Source organism: Falco punctatus (genome assembly GCF_963210335.1).
Source record: "Falco punctatus genome assembly, chromosome: 7".
Classification (NCBI taxonomy): domain Eukaryota; kingdom Metazoa; phylum Chordata; class Aves; order Falconiformes; family Falconidae; genus Falco; species Falco punctatus.
This window is the reverse complement of record NC_137587.1, coordinates 39,525,139-39,541,585: the sequence shown is the minus strand read 5'-3', so window position 1 is coordinate 39,541,585 and position 16,447 is coordinate 39,525,139. Positions and strand designations below refer to the sequence as shown.

General features: G+C 39.9%; 1 protein-coding gene across 3 annotated transcripts in view; it reads right to left on the bottom strand.

The window, feature by feature from the left end:
* PELI2 (pellino E3 ubiquitin protein ligase family member 2) overlaps positions 1 to 16,447 on the bottom strand; it is a 78,785-nt gene that overhangs the window by 11,466 nt on the left and 50,872 nt on the right. For all 3 annotated transcript variants that reach the window (XM_080394504.1, XM_080394505.1, XM_080394503.1), the window contains exon 3: positions 5,259 to 5,360. In XM_080394504.1, coding sequence (XP_080250630.1) covers positions 5,259 to 5,360 — 102 coding nt within the window. The remainder of the gene's footprint in view (positions 1 to 5,258; positions 5,361 to 16,447) is intronic.

Below are 16,447 nucleotides of genomic sequence, written 5' to 3'. Positions count from 1 at the left end.
TCAGCACTGACCAGCAGCAGAAGCTTATTCATAACTCCTTACTATACACCGTCTGCATGTGAAGTCTCTTAAAGGATAATCAATAACGAACATGAAATAAATTTGTTCATAACAAGCTTCTGCCTGTTGCAGTCTCTCCAATACATCACTCTTTCAAAGCTTTTCGATACAATTAGAGAAAAAACTTATTTTTCACTAAAGAACAACAAAACACGTGAGTGTTTGCTCCCAGTCTTCCTTATGTCATACTAATACATCTATATAAAACCCAAATATGTTTGGATATAAGCATTATAATCTATATAAAAAACTTTTATGTGGTTTTTAAAATCTGAGATCACACAATCTTTTAGTGTATAAATAAATCACTTTGTTGCTTGTCACAAGTATGTCTATACAACATCAAATATTGTAAATATTTGGTTTTCTTTTGTTGGATTTTTTTTCCTGTTGAAAAAGCCTTCTAGAGGATCAGTCTCATGCATTGTGTTACATTTCAACACCAGAAATTATTTTAAGAAGTGGATTTCAAAACACGGCAGTTTCCTCACACTCCCTATCAAATCAAGATATTGGGTTTGAGATCACCTGAAAAGAAAGCCCCTCAGGAACAAATGAAGAACTTGATGCTATCGACATTTACCCACAAAAAATTTTAACTCATCTGATTTTGCAGTCAGCCTACAGCCACTACAGACCTAACTGCATTATTCAAAGCTACTCTTTTCAGACTTCATTACTCATTTCTTCTATTCTCCTCTATAGCACAGAAGACTTCTTTCTAGGAATTTTAGGTTGTATTTTGCAACTCTTCTTGTTAACTGTGTCATATTACATATTATTTCACTAATTTCCCATAACAAACCATAAATCTTCCAAATGATGCATAAGACAGTTTTTGTTTACACTACAGGTTATTGTTAAAGGCTACGTAAAAGCCAGGCAGTCAGTTTGCTAGTGTGCACCGTCAATCAAGGAAGTGCTGTTGAAAACATTTATTCCTGAGACAAGGCAAAACCAGACAACCTGCCAGCAGATAATTTAACAGCAGCAGATTCTTGGACTTCAACAGAATTTCAGTCTGATAGAGAGAAGTGAACCATGCATCTTCTGAAGGGCTGTTCTTGGGGGGGGTGGTGGTGTAATAAATCAATTCTTCATATTGAATGTACCTGCTTCTTGTATAAACTTGTAGTTATTTAGGGTACAGGCTACACATTTTTGTTCCTTGTAGTGGTGTGAATAGATATAATCAACCAATTCTCATGCAAGCAAGTCATGAAGGAACAGGTTCTACTCAAACCAACGTACGATCAACAGAATGGTTACTAAACTCTGAAGAAAATCTTCATTTTTATCATCATATAGATACTGCAGCATACAGACTTCAGGAGATGCCAGATGGAACACATTAGTACATTCATTTTATTAAATGAAGAAATCCAATTGATATCACTACGACAAAAGTAAATAGTAGAATTTGCACACAAATTTCACTATAGAATTACATTTAAAAAACCCCAAACGAAACCACACACAATACAGTAGAACAATACTTCAGTAAATACAGTAGGAATAAAGAAAAGACGACTATTCCCCAAACCAGTACAGGACATAAGAACAGAATCGTATGAGATGTCCAGGACAACCTTCCAAAGCAGGAAGCTGTGAAGGTTTGGTTTTGGTTTGTTGTTTGGGTTTTTAAGTGATCCAGCAGATGCTTGTCAGTTGACTGACCAAGATATTAGCAAGTAGGAAAGACAAGAGCACCCATTTCTGCATTTTTTCCAGCTTTCAAGAAGCAAGACCATTCCTAGCTAAGACTTTTAAGTAATATTTTCAAACACTCTTAAGAGTACACTTACTTGTAAGTAACTCTTCTTGTTATTTTCAGACAAAAGCTACTAGAAGAACAGGGGTAGGACTACTCCTATATGAAACTTCATCATGCATCTACTGAATATGCATGTAACCTGCATGGTTAACAAATGATGTCTCTCTGCGTGGCAGGGCAGGTAGACTATGTGCATGGTGATTCAAACCACATGCGTGAAAATATGGTCATTTACATTTTATTATGGAAAATGTCAAGAACATTTGGTATTTAGACAGCCTGAACACTGCTCTTCAATGCCTTCTGAATTTCCTTACTGGCCCCTGTATATATATGCCTTACTTCCAACAAGCATCTCCCATGTTTCTTCTTGGTTGTAAGATTGGAAAACATAAAATAAGGAGCTATTCTGGGTTCAAATTTTCGAGACTTTCCTTTTTGTTTCTGGAAAAACTGCAGAATACAAGTCACCAACACTTCTTATTTTCCTTCAAAGAAAAAGGACTGAGAGATTCTGAGTGGAAGAAGGAAAAAGGCGACAGCTTTTTTGTGAACTGTGAATCTCCCTCATTTTCACAGAAAATCAGCTCTAACCCAATAGATTCAGCTCTCACAGGTTAGAAATGGTACCCTGACCAAGAAAACAGACTTCTGCCATCTCTTTTCCTCATTTCAGGTCCCACTGACTCAAGTGTTACTAACAACTGGCATTCTAAGCTTCTCACATTGCTTACTGTGGTTACTTTAGTGAAGTCATGCAGTGCTGCTCTCCCATTTCACAGAGGGCATGACTGAGATTAAAAAAATAACACCTAAGTGATTTGCCCAAGGTATTACATGTTAGCAGCCAAGCAGGGGCCTCATGTCTCAAGATAAGCCTGTAGTCCAGGTGTTAGCCCTTCCCTTTTCAGTTTCCACATCCTTGTTAGCATTCTACAAAAGCCAGGAAAACCTATTTGAAAACAAAACAGCAACCTTCAGGGATTGTCTATCCAAGTGATGCTTGATCAATAGTAAGACTTTACTCCGTGGATCAACAAACACCACTTAATTTGTCATCACGTACCACAGGGCTGCACAAAATGATCCTCAAGTAACTTTGCTCTGCCTACAGTAAGATTACTGAGAATAATTAAAAATCTAGTGGTGTATCTAAATAACAGAAACCTCTTCAGCTGCTCTCTGGCATCACTTGAGCAGCAGCATATTGCCACAGTCTACCAGACTATTCTTTTTTCCCATTCTCACGGCTATCAGCCTCTCCAGGGCAATGCATGGAGTACAATCCTCAGAAAACAGCCACAGAGTGTGGAAAAATGAATGAGGACAGTGCTTGAGGTCAAGCTGAGATCAAGTCACAGCATGACAGTCTGCACATCTCAAGACAGAAGAAACAGACTGCACTGAAAAGAGGAATTTCAACAATATGGAAGCCTTAACCCTGACCCATTACTCATTTCAGAGGGCACCAGAAGGACTGAGATACTCTACAAACACAAGATTCAGCTAGAAAAGCGTTACTAAGATAGAATAGTATGACTTGTTACAAGCCAAACCAGTCATGTAAGTACAAATATATGGTAGGTAATTGCCTGAAATATGTCTCTCACAGGTGAAGTAGTACATGGGCCAAAATTAGCGCTTCGGCAACATTTCACCAGGCGCCTGAGAGCTGCCAAAGGAAGGCAGCATGATCTGTGTTGGAAAAGCAGCAGTAAGAGATGTATGCTCCAGTGCCAGCTGTGGACATACAGTTAGGACTCTGGGTCAGGCAGCGTGGTCCAAGCTGTCTCAGCGTACCACCTTGTGCTGATTCTCTATTGAGCATCAATGGATCTCAAAGGGAAGCAAGGGAAGATAAGTCGTTAGCTGGGCCATGCTATGCTTAACCAGCCCATTCCTCACCGAGCCAAACCCCTGCTTTAGATCCAAAGCATCCTTAATTAGCTCCCTTAACCCACCACCTTAAACAAAGGGTCACTTCAACCTGTGGAGCATTGCTTTGCCTGCACCTCATCTCCTCACCTCAGGCTGCTTGATTTCATTAGAGTTGCAGCTGAGCATCCCAACCTACCTAATCCTTCATCAGTACTCCCCCCAGGTAAAACCTGTAACCACTACTAGGATATTATGCAATCAAGAAAAGAGCTGTCTATACAATATGCCCAGAAAAGCAACTGTTCTGCAACACCTCTTTATTCATGTTTTGGTGTACACAAGAAGTGGAAAAATTCCAACTTTCAGAAATGGCTTTTCAAAACCTATATACAGGAAACTTTCACTGGAGCTACTCAAGGCACAAAAGCATCTTGCAGAGATAAACAAGTATCACACAATAACCCAGAAGATTGGGTTACAATTTTCTTTTACTAGTCAACATAAAAAAAACCCAAACCACTACTTCATTTCACTCTGGCTGTATGATCCTTCATGCAGCAGCAAATGAACAAGACTTTTTAAATCAATCTCTATTTGGACCTAATCATTCTGAAATCACACTAGGAAAATTTTATATAGAGCAAAAAACAGAAGCCATATGAAGCAAAGACATCTTGACAGAGCTATTTCCTCTTCTGTCAACAGGACTCAACTGCTGACCCTTCTAAATATGAAAGACTGAATGAGGAGGGATAACAATTCATGATAAGATGCTCTAATTAGAGGTCACTGACAAGACAGACCTGATTAGTCCAGACTGGAAAAGGTTGTGCGTGTTTGGGTATTTTCCAAGCTTGAAGTCTAAGCTTGTACAGAATTTCTGCTCGCTCATTATATATAATAAAAAAAGTATTGCATAAGAAAATAACTTAGCTTACCAGAATATTAGATGATGCATAAAACCACAAATGCATACAGGAGAGAGCAAAAACATGCTGCACAGGTGGTAGCTTAGAGAAACCGAGCACAGACAGTCCCCTACACCATTTGATATACTTGCAGACCTTTCAGGAACAGTTTTCTTTATCATTCTGTCACTAGTTTGGTCTCCTTTAGTGCACAGCTCCCACATTCCTCTCCCTACCTTTGGCTTTTACCTTCCTCCTTCCCCATCCCATGTTGTACTTCTATCCACTTCCTTTTTACCCCAGATACTTAGTTAACTGGAGGGTGGAGGTTGTACTCTTGTGCTTATTCATGAATCCAAACCGAGCACACATTTCTTTCTAGTACTATTTGTACAGTTGCTACACTGTCCTTGCAGAAAAAACAGAGTCCTGTGAAAGCAGTAAGGATATTAACAGATGCTGGCACTGGCTTGAGAAGAGCAGACAATGCAAAATTTCAAAGTGCTCCCATATTAACGCATCTGGGTTCAACCACGGAAATTCCACAGATCACAAAGACACGCAGAAGAATATAATGCAGAACTGTGATTCTGTATGTTGCTTTTAAAAAACAATGCATGTATTGTATTGAGTCTTACCTGAAACATGTCCGTATCTTTATCATGAGTATATTCCACTACAACAGTCTGGTTTCTGGATAACGTGTAAGAGATACTGTGCTGACCTTTACAGCTGATGGCCTGTTGAATAAAAAAAGATGTCTATTATACACAGCCTCCACAGAAATATAATAATCAAATTCATTTCACTATATAAACACCTTTACTATGATCAGGAAAAGCAGTGTATCGGAACATTTTATTACAAGGGTGGGCAAACACATACCATCGGATTTTTTTTGTTTTTAATGAAAAACCAAGCTACACTTGTTTCTAGTTCAGAAGTAGCCAATACCTTCCATTTTCATAGTTTAGACTCCAAACACATGCGTTTTTTTTCCTGAAATTCTATTAAGTTCTTAACCCTCATAGGAACTTGTACCCCAGCAAAGAGCTGGCTTTTAGGGTTCCTTGGTTTGTTTTTAAAGCAAGTAAGCAGTACAATTGATTTCCAGTTAAAAGCACTAGGATTTCAGGGGTATCATTACAGTTAAGAAGATTCCTAGTTATATCAGAAAGGGCTAAGCAGTTTTACATAAATTGTGACAAAGCGTGAGCACTTTCAACCTGGGTTTCTTCATTGAAGGGTACTTCTTGCTACCCGTCAAAGGAAACTGACCTCTGTAGATACAGATCAGACTAAAGAGTATTTAAAATAAGACTAGAAGAGGACAACTCCTGTTACTCTGCTATATCTGACTGAGACTGCATTCCTTACTTGTTAAGATTTCCCAGGTTTACATCTCTAAGTTGCCTTTTTACTAGTCCAGCAGCTACTTCAGAGAACAAAACAGAGGCATCACCCCCAACACAAGAGCAGTCCCAGTTCAGAGGAAAACAGCAAGAAACAGTTTTTCTTAATAAATAAACACAGAGCAGAGTTCTCACAGCAGAGAACCGTAAGAGCGAGCAGGGCCCAGTACAATCCTTTAAGAACCTCAGAGACTCAGCATACAAAGTTTTGTGACACTGGTGATTGTTTCTCAGGCTTAAAAGACTAACACTCACTTCAAATGATTAAGCAGTGTCTCAAAAGTGTAGCTGCACTAGTTGCACAATGCACATGCACTAGTAAAAGTTTCAGGATTGAGGGAAACAAGCAGAGAAACTAAATCTAACAGGGAATGTAAGGTCCATATAACTGCACGCGTTTATGAAAGGCAATGACTGTTACTGCCCAGCAAACACTTTGCAGACACTTATGTATTGAATTAATAGGTTAATTAAAGCTTTCTCCAGTTTTCTGCTAAGGAGGGTTAATTTTCTAGAAGAGGTTCTCTCACTAGCTCCATCAATGCTGCTCTACACCTACAAAATTCACAGATAGGGATGATTAAACTAAGCAACTAAATATAACCTACTCATCTGTCTGTCATCTCTTCACAAAAGTCTAAATTATTCCGAAGTTACAGATCAATTAAGTCATTAAGCCTTACTGAATGTTGGATGTATTAAACACATCTATGTGCATACTAAAAGCCCACTAAGGGTTAGCAAAACTATTTGACAATTATTGAAAAAACAGAATAAAAGAATTTTTTGTAAACCTCATACATTTACAGCAACAGATTAGAGACTACTTCTACAACATGCCTCTTGCTGAAAACTCTTAGCAGCTCTAACGCTTGCTAAAGGTTAGGATTAGGTGAGAATACCTGGAAGCAAGGGGTTAGGCAAGATGACTTTTCCAGTACCTTCCAGTACCTTTTCTGCAAGGAACCTTTTAACAAAACTTAAAGCCATAAAGTCTAGTCTCCCTGATTTTATTCCAACAGTTATAACAACAGCCAAAAAGTGAGGTAAACATATTTGGTAATCAGCAGTACACCGTTTCTAAACTTCCCAGTTTAAATTTACAGTGTTTCGTAATAACCATTATGATGGTGCAGTATGTTGCAAGGACAAAGAGCATCTTGAGATGCAATTCAAACGAAGTCACTAACACTTTGTGACATGGTAGGACACTGAACTGTAGTAGGTCTGAAGCATGTATAAAGTTTGACAACCACCAAGGGGGTCTCAAGCCCTGAGCAGGTCTCAGGTGTTCCTAGAATATAAATGAAATAGTGATGAACAGGAAACCCTTACACCTTGCATTTTAAGCATAATATGGGAATAATTAATCTATATTCATATTATCATAAATCATAATTTCAAACACCAGAAAGTAATAGCTTTCACACACAAAGTTTTCATGAAATTTCCACAAAATCATGTTGCAGCTGCAGATACAATGGAGCACAGGCCCATCAGCAGCTATTAACAACGGTCCTGGCTTCAGCTCCAGCCAGTCTGTCAGCACTGACCACCAGCAACTGGGTAAAATTCCCAGGCAGGGATACATGCCCTAAGCTTATGCTCTTGTTAGACAAAACACTGGATCAAATGGAAATTTTGGCAAGACCCAAACCTGGAAGTTTTAAGGCCAGATAGAAAAACCAAAGGGGGGAAATTTAAGGACTTCCAGAATTCTTTAGTTAGGTCAAGTCCTATACCTACAGAACTTGGGGCTTAGACATATTAATAATTCCCATGAGGTTGACCAGGGTCAGTATCTCCTCTGAAATACTAGGGTAGGACAATCTTTTTCTTTTCTGTGCGTGTTCCTTTCCCTCTCAACTTTACTTCCACATACTATTTCCCCTCCTCTTTGTTTTCTGCTGTTTAAAACCAGTTACTTTTAGTGTGAAATGCTGCATTTAGTTTCCTGGAATTGTGTAATTATTTTTTGAAAAAGCCAAGAACATTATGAGAAAAGTTTCAACTTGTGTGCTTTCACAGTCTGCTCAGCAACAACAGTTGCTCCAGTTCAAAGACATTATACAGGTATTTTAATTGCTGGTCTCAAAACAATTGGCCACTTTCAAGTCAACAAAATAACAGTATTTGAGGAGCTACACAAAACAGAAGAACTATTCACAATGACTATGACAAGTGAAAGGTAAGTGTCTCAATAAGACAACATTGTAAGTGTTGCCACAGCAAAGTCATGAAGGATTTTGACAGCTTGAGGAGCTACCGAAGCATACTACAAGTACCAAAAAAGTTTGGAGAGTGATTGCCTCAAACCTCTGAAAACTGGTTTGTAGCAGCCAAAATAGCAAGGTTGCCTTTTTACTGCTTTCAGCATTCAAATTTCCAGACTTTTTTTCTACCAGTAAGACTAACACCCCACCCACCCACCAAAAACCTTGATGCTGTCATGTAACTGCACTGCTGTGGTAACTGAAGTTGGGATGAAAAAAGCCTTGACTCCCATGGGACATACAGCAGCATCACATGTTTAACAGATGACTTCAGTTTCAGGCTGGACACCACCACATCCACCTTCCAGACACGAACTAAAACATGAGAGCACAAAAACTAGGCACCGAACCTTACCTCTGTCTCTGCACCTCCACCCCAAGACTGCAAAGACCCACCAGAGCAGTAGTGTGTATTTTCAAAGCTCATACTCAAGAGTCCACCAAACTCTTCAGTGTATTTGAGAGCAGTTCTCTCATATCTTCCAGGTTCTTAAAAGTTTAGTGAAAGTCATCAACAGCACAGGAGAAAAACACTACCCTAAATCAGCTCCCAACAGAAACAAATGCTGGAAAAACCTTCCTAATGTATATAGCCTGAGCCTGCCCAATGAATGTGAAACGTGGCTCCAGACTAGCCATAGCATATGGCACCTCTTGTCCAGCCGGAATGCTGGTGGGGAGGTAGAGGCGAGATGAATTCAGCCGCCTACACAACAGTTTGTTTTATATGGTTAAGAGTCTCAAGCTGCTGAATTCAAGTAATTCCCTTTGGAGGAAACAGATAGCGAAGTACAGACTGACAAAAAACCCATGGTGGAACAGAGTGAACAACCAACAGCAGCAAGATATTTTGTCCAGAATAATTCCACTGTTAGTGGCTTTATGTCCATATTGGGGCTGGGGAATTTTTAAAAGTCCAAGTGCAAGCAACAAGGGAATCCTGAGGTGCCATATCCCTGGCATGAAGGGACAGATCGCCACAGCATCTTTCCAAGACAGAGCTCTTATTTGCACAGTAATCCATCCATCTCCATAGGGCTTTAAAGTTGGAGGACAGCATGCAGCAGCTCCAAGCCTCACTACATATTGAGCCAGTTTACCGTAGCGGGCAGGCTCTTCTCCCCATAACTTGAAGTAAACCCCACAGCTACCCACACTTGCATGGCACTCCCACTGTCCTGAGTGTTCCCATGATTTCGGGTCATCAGAACCACCCTATCTTATCAGAGACTGAAAGGAGCTGCATCTGAGAAGTCCCACTGTCTCACCCCCCATGCTAACAGGGTCTAAACAAATATTAAAAAAACAAAAACAACACAAAACACTTTGCTAGTAGCTTAAGTTTTTAGTTATATCCTTTCTGATGGCTGGAATTACACTTAGCCTTGCTTTTCCCCCTGCCTCCTTACATACACTTTTCATTCTTGCTCTCCTCTGTTTTGAGAGCAAAATCTTGTTCCAGCACTCTGCACTCATCACCAAAGCAGCAGCTAAAGGCTAGAGCTTACAAATCTGTCCGGTCTCAGAGGAACTAAGATCATATAAATACTACTTTCCCAGCAGCAATGTAGCAACTCAGCCAACCCCTGGCACATCCCAGCCCACCTGAGTTCTTTGCTCTCCGCTCACACCCCTGCCCTGGAAAGGTAGCTGCTATCAGTTTTACCACCATTTCAAGAAGTGAGAAAGTAGAATTCCCTCACCCCACATATAAAACCACCTTGCAGATATGGGGAACAAGAATACACAAAGGTTTCATTCAAGAAACAGTTATTTCTTAGTACTTTGCTTTTTTAGCAAAGATAGATAAAAAGGAGGGAACACAAAACTAAAAATAAGTCTTCAGCAGATTGGACGTAGGCCCAGCTGACTGGCAGTGATGCCACTGCCACATTTGCAAACACTGCGTTACCCAGGAGCGTGCACTGTGCTGAATGGCACAGCTCCACTGAGTGCCACCTCTCTCCCAGCCACTGGTCACATTGGTGGCTACTGTCCTGGAAACCAGCAGAAAGGTCAGTACATCTGAAAAATTTTAACTTGTTTCTTGTTGCACAATGACAGATCAGTGTCAAACATCTCCAGAAATGCCTTTATCAACCAACAAGCCACAAGGAGGCAAAACAGCAGCAAACCACCCCTTCTTCAGGAGCACACGAAAAGCCCGTAAAATCATCTGACCTAAGATGGAATTCTTTTTCAAGAGGTTAACTATACCATGTTGGATTTTTCCAAGCACAAGAAAAGCCACATTTTCCTTGCATTCCTTTTTTTAATGGGCTATTCTTTGAGATCTCTGAAAGCTCCTTTTTTTGCACACCATGATGAAGCAATGTATATTCTTAAAATTTGTCTTCTGTAATAAGCATGCCACTGTTTTGACCAATGACAGACATAAGGGTATATAGCAAATATTCTGGCTTAAGGATCAGACCTGAAGAAAGGCTTGCAAAGTACACATTTGTTTTTTCCCCATCCCCCAAAATTATACTAATTGTTTTATGAAGATGTTCTACATTATATACTACACAGATTTTACATCTACCCACAGCCAGAAGCACCTATCTAGAAGCACCTTCTGGTATGCTGCAGCTCTCCTGCACACTGATGAAGTTGCTCATTTCCCTTAGTCATCTTCAGCTCAAGAGTTCAAGAACAGGTCAGGTGCTCACTGCATGACTACATTAACAGAACAATATTAGGTCAAACCTTCCATGTAAAGAGTATGTCAATGAACTAGAAAAGCAGATCCCAAAATTCTCACAGCATTTAGGCTGCTGCTTACAAGCCTTGCAGGAAGCAGGTCTAATCCACTTCTAGAAATGGAGATTTTGCGTTTTTTCTGGTCTGCAAGCAATGTTTCCAAGAAAAGAAAAGAAAAAAAGCTCTGCATTCAGCAATTTAGACTTCACAGTCCACTTGTGCCTAGCTAGCTCCCCAAAGATCAGGGGGGACTTAGCATTATTAGAGTTACCAACTCTTCTGTGCTATAGTAGATGTGAAGGCTAAAATCCATTAAGAAAGAGAGGCAGATGTCTCACAGGAAGGACTGCTCCATTAGAATAAGAGGTTTAGTTTAGTTAATTAGGTTGGATTAGGACAATAAAATGATTTATGGGAACACTTTAGTTTTCTTTGTTGGTAGTCAAGCTGACCGACACCACACTGACGTGTTTAAAATTAATGACAGCAGTGCCTTCATGAGTTAAATGCTTTCTTACTTGGCTGCTGGCCTTCAATTTCTTTTATAAAAAGAGAACACAAGAAACACTCAGGGACGTCAGACAAAAGATCTTGCAACTTAAAAGGAAGCTTTAGCTGGCAAGGAAGGAATCCTTTTAAAGCAAAGAACACATCACATTTCCACTGGATTTCTGGACAGACTGACTGCCAGAGCCAGCAGACATTAGGTTACCGTAAGAAAACACAACAAAAGCTCGTGACCATGACACACTGATATTTTGCCCACATCAGAAAACTGCGTCCACTTAGGAAGTTTCCCAGCAAATTATGACAAATGTCTATTCATATAACATTAACTAAAGACTGTCTGCAATTTTACTCTGTCTCAACTGAAACCCAACAGTAACTGTCCCGAATCACTGCTTCTGTAACACTAGAGCTCAATAACACTGAAAATTTACAGTGACCTCTGGCTATTGATACAGCTATTATATATAATTTTCCTCTAGCCTTTTGCAAAGAAAACAGAAGACATAATCATGGAAACCTTACGGGTTTCATGTGCCTACAGGAGGGGCTGAAATGACTGTACCAACCAGAATCACAGGCCCAGCTGTTTAAGAAGTCTGCATCTGCTCCCTGCACAGTTCCATACAAGCCCATCCTGCCGCATTCTTCCTTCCCTTATAAACAAGTGTCTACATTAGAACTGCACTAACATCCACACGCACATTTTTTGAATACCAATGCTAACACCTTGTCTGTAATTTCAGCTGTCAATATTCTCTTGACAAGTAAATGAGTGTTAGGAAATGGTCAAAAAAAGACCAAGAGTCAGCAAATGTAGGTAAAGTAGAATATGCCACCATAAAGAAATAAAGTTTTGTACACAGCGCAGTGCAAAATTCTGACAATTTTTTAATACATATACTGATGCTGCAACTACCTACAGGCAAATTATTTCTTTTTCCTACATGGTAAATTCAATAGAGCAATGATTGCCTCATGAGAAACACCAATTAACTATGATACCATTACCAGTTCCTCATTGGTGTCAGATAGTTTTGTTTATTTGTTAAATGGTCCAAGCACTAACAAACAGACTGGGTAAAGTTCAAAATACACATGTAACAAGTTATTGGACAACAGATACTTGACATTTAAGAAAACAGTTTAAAACTAGATACATGTGGCACTATTGGCACTCCTGCTCATAATACACCAGTTGATGCATGTAACCTGCAGCCACCCGTCTTCAATCTGCTGAATGCAAGTCACCCCCACAAAACTCACGGTACAGGGGCTCAGTGCCTATGCAGAACCAGTTTCAGCAAATAATCTAGCTTATTTACACTTCAAGATTTTATGGCTTTCAAAGCATTCACAGGTTTGTCCTGTGTACTCTTTCATGCTGATCTTGGAGATTGGCAGGGGAGGGAGGTGGGCAGAAGGGACAACACATTTGTCTCTAGCATACATCAAAGCCATCTGCTACAAGTGCACATGAGGTGGTGTGCTACTAAAGCAATTTACCATTTATCAACTTAACAGACAGATGTTAAATCATTTTCTCCTTGTGCTGAATTTGCATTGCTGTGCAATTATAGACAACTAGCCAATACAGTTGCCTACTGCCTTTCTCCAGAAGAGGCATCAAAATATGCATTCTCGTAATTCTCTATTTTGGGTACTGCAACAAGTAAGGAGGCAATGATCTAGAAGTATTTCTAGATAAGCTACTGTAAAGCTAGGTCAGGCTTGACAGACACTTGACTGCATGCTGTTATTCCAGGGAACAATGTAGAATAGGCTACTTCTTAGACAAAAGCAAGTTTTCAAAGCACATCTTCAAAATGCATAGTGGGTGTTGACTAAGTTGCACAAATTAAAGTCCGGTCATCAAAACCATCACTGCTGCAGGCACTTACTAGACCCAAGTCCTATCTCATACCTAGGAGTCTTGCCCAGCCCTGGTAAAGCAGCCCAAGTTCTTCCACTTAAAGTATCAAAAGCAGCTCAAAATAGGTGCCAGTTTATACTAACAGGCACAGCTATACAATACAGGAGCTGAGGAATTCTTTTGTAAATCACAAACTTCTGGTGGTTGTGAATCAACCCCTTACCTAATCAACCCAAGAATCCTTTTCCTTCCTATCTCATCTTTTCTAACCCTTAAAACCTTTCCTTTCCCCTTCCATTTTCTTCCATCCACACGCAGTAACATTTTACCACAAGTGATCTTTCATCCAGCTTTGAAATAGTCTGTGGCTTTTCTCTTTTAGTCAACTTGGTAAGTTTCCTTCACCAAGCAGACTAGAGCTACAGACCGCTCAGAGGCACAACACAAAGCTGTGGCAGTGTCACATACATCAACTACCCACAGCATAAGTCATTTACCCCAAACTCATGAACGCTCCTCTGGGCAAATTACTGCCTGCATATTGCTGCTACACTTTCTATCGCAACTGCTCTGGAGTTACCTGCTGTAGTCCTGTGCTGAGGACGCATATCACCTGCTTTGGAAACCCAGGAGATGTACGTTTATCACTGTCCTGTTCATCTATTTGGTATGTGACCTTAACTGACTTTGAACAATTATATTTTAATCACACTTCAAAAAAAACCTCAACAAACAACAACCTAAGTCATACTACAACTTCTTATTTACTCCACCAGGTATTCTCTTTTCATTATCTCAGCTGATCACTACAGAGCATATAGAGATCCATCCACTGTGTTACAGGTTAGATTTCCATGTACCTGTGAATACAGATTACAACCGAATGATTTAGATACTTTTCGGAAGACACATCAGTTCCTGTTTCAGCTTCAATCCTCCACGCAGTCATATCGCTATCTACAAGAAAAATGCATATAGGCATGAATTTGCAAAGTGGTTTTGCAAAGTATTTTATTGATATTTGTGAAAAGGAAGCAAAATATCCCCCCAAAATAGGACCAAAACGTTTAACATATTCCTGCCAGGATACTGCTTTGGAACAAGACCTCTTACAATATACTGAGCATTCGAGGCTCTCTATCTACAGCAAGCAGGGAAGAAAATAAGACATAAGTAGCTGCGCTCTGCTGAGAGCTCCTGTTCCTCGTCATGCTGCTAGGACTTTAGTAGCACTAGAGCTGATTACGTTCATATAATGGAGCTGACTCTCCTCATCTCCACAGTAAAGTAGCCTAAGAAACCCTTTGTTGAAAAAGCAAGGGACACTGAAGAGACTAGCAGTCTACTAGAACAGGCTTTGCACAAGAGACAGTTCAGCTACAGCTGTTCCAGGCAGAAACACTAAATTGTTGACTGGAAAAAAGCCTACTATACCTAGAGCTGTGCTGAATATGATGCTTGCTGTGTTTAGATCACATACCAAAGACCAGTAAGACCTTCACTGACATGTGACCTTCCAAAAGCAAGACTTCTGACCCCAAAACTCCTGGCATTAGTTCACTAAGGGTAGGGTCTCTTTCGGGAGACTACAAGCCTATAAATTTAAAAATGAAGGCATAAACTCAATTTTGCCACTGCAGCTGGAGCACATCTCCGAAGACTCTTGATACACCCACAAAAATATCAGTAATTAGAAAAGGATGCAACAGTGTTTGTAGCTGAACATTCTGGTGCCAACAGTCTACAATTCATTTATATAAATCAGGAACAAAAGCAGCAGATGCCTGGCTACATTTATGTATTTTGATATGCCAAGCACACAAAATAGCCACAAATTGGAATCCTTAACTAAAAATCAGACAAAAAAAAATAAACAGTGATAAAGTCCCCTCAAGGGCTTCTATCAATACACAGACTGAAAGATTTGTACACTCGGCGCATCAGCAGTGAATGCTTCTGTGAATCAAAGCACCCATGAGCACCAATCTAAGTCTGCCTGCCAAAGGAAGGCACATAATAACACGATGAGAAGCTGCATATCATTCTGTAGCTTCCAGAAACCATAAATTCAACCTGACACAAATAAATTTTACATTAAGACACCCAAAGACTCTCCAGACAGTTACCTTAACAGACCTGTTAAGCAGCTGCACAAAAAACTCAAGAGAAAAAAAATTAAAATGTGAACTTCCTCTTGCCAAAAAGCCATTTAGTGCTTACAGAAAGCAGTTACATTATATAAAGGCCAACAAGGGACAGAAGCTGCTTGCTAGACTTCACACTATAGCTACAGTCTTGATAGAAAGCACTCTTCAACACAACAAACTCAAAAGCAATCAGATTCTTTTCTATTGGTCTGAGATTTCTACAGAAATTACAAGCCATCACAACAAACTGGACTTTGTAGCATTTTGCTTCATGAAGACTACCAACAAAAAAAATCCTGCAGAATAGTTCAACCTGGTACTTGAACCAAGATGGACAAACACTACTGACAGTAGCTCTCAGGAAATTCAAGTTAAGCCCACCTTCCAAACAGAGCATCCTTACTGCAAGACACTTCAGTGGCAGAAGGCACCAAAGGGTACATCTGTAGGATCTGCCTCCTATAGAGATGAAGGCCATGGGTCTGACCAGCAGGCCCTCAGTATGCTAATACTCAAGAAGAAATAGCATGCATCTCACACATAGGAAATGATCACATTTTTTGAAGTCCTATGAGTCTACAGTAAACAGAAGTATTTCTAATCTTTGCAGTTACTTATACATATCACCAAGCATCCTCCTACGCGAAGGTCAGAACTGATAGTCCTTGTACACAACTTAGTATAGTTAAAAACACACACTCTTTGAACTCTACTTAACTGAGCTACTGAAGTGATTTAAGTCAACAAGATAACACAACAAACAGCAGTCAAAATGCAATCCTGATTTATGTTGCTGCACAGGAGTTGAAAAATCAACTTGCTAACAAGTGGGAAGCAAGGAGATGTGCAATTCCTAAGCTCATTTCAAATCATAACTGACCGCAAGCCCCTCCAAGTGCTGTCTCTGAATCC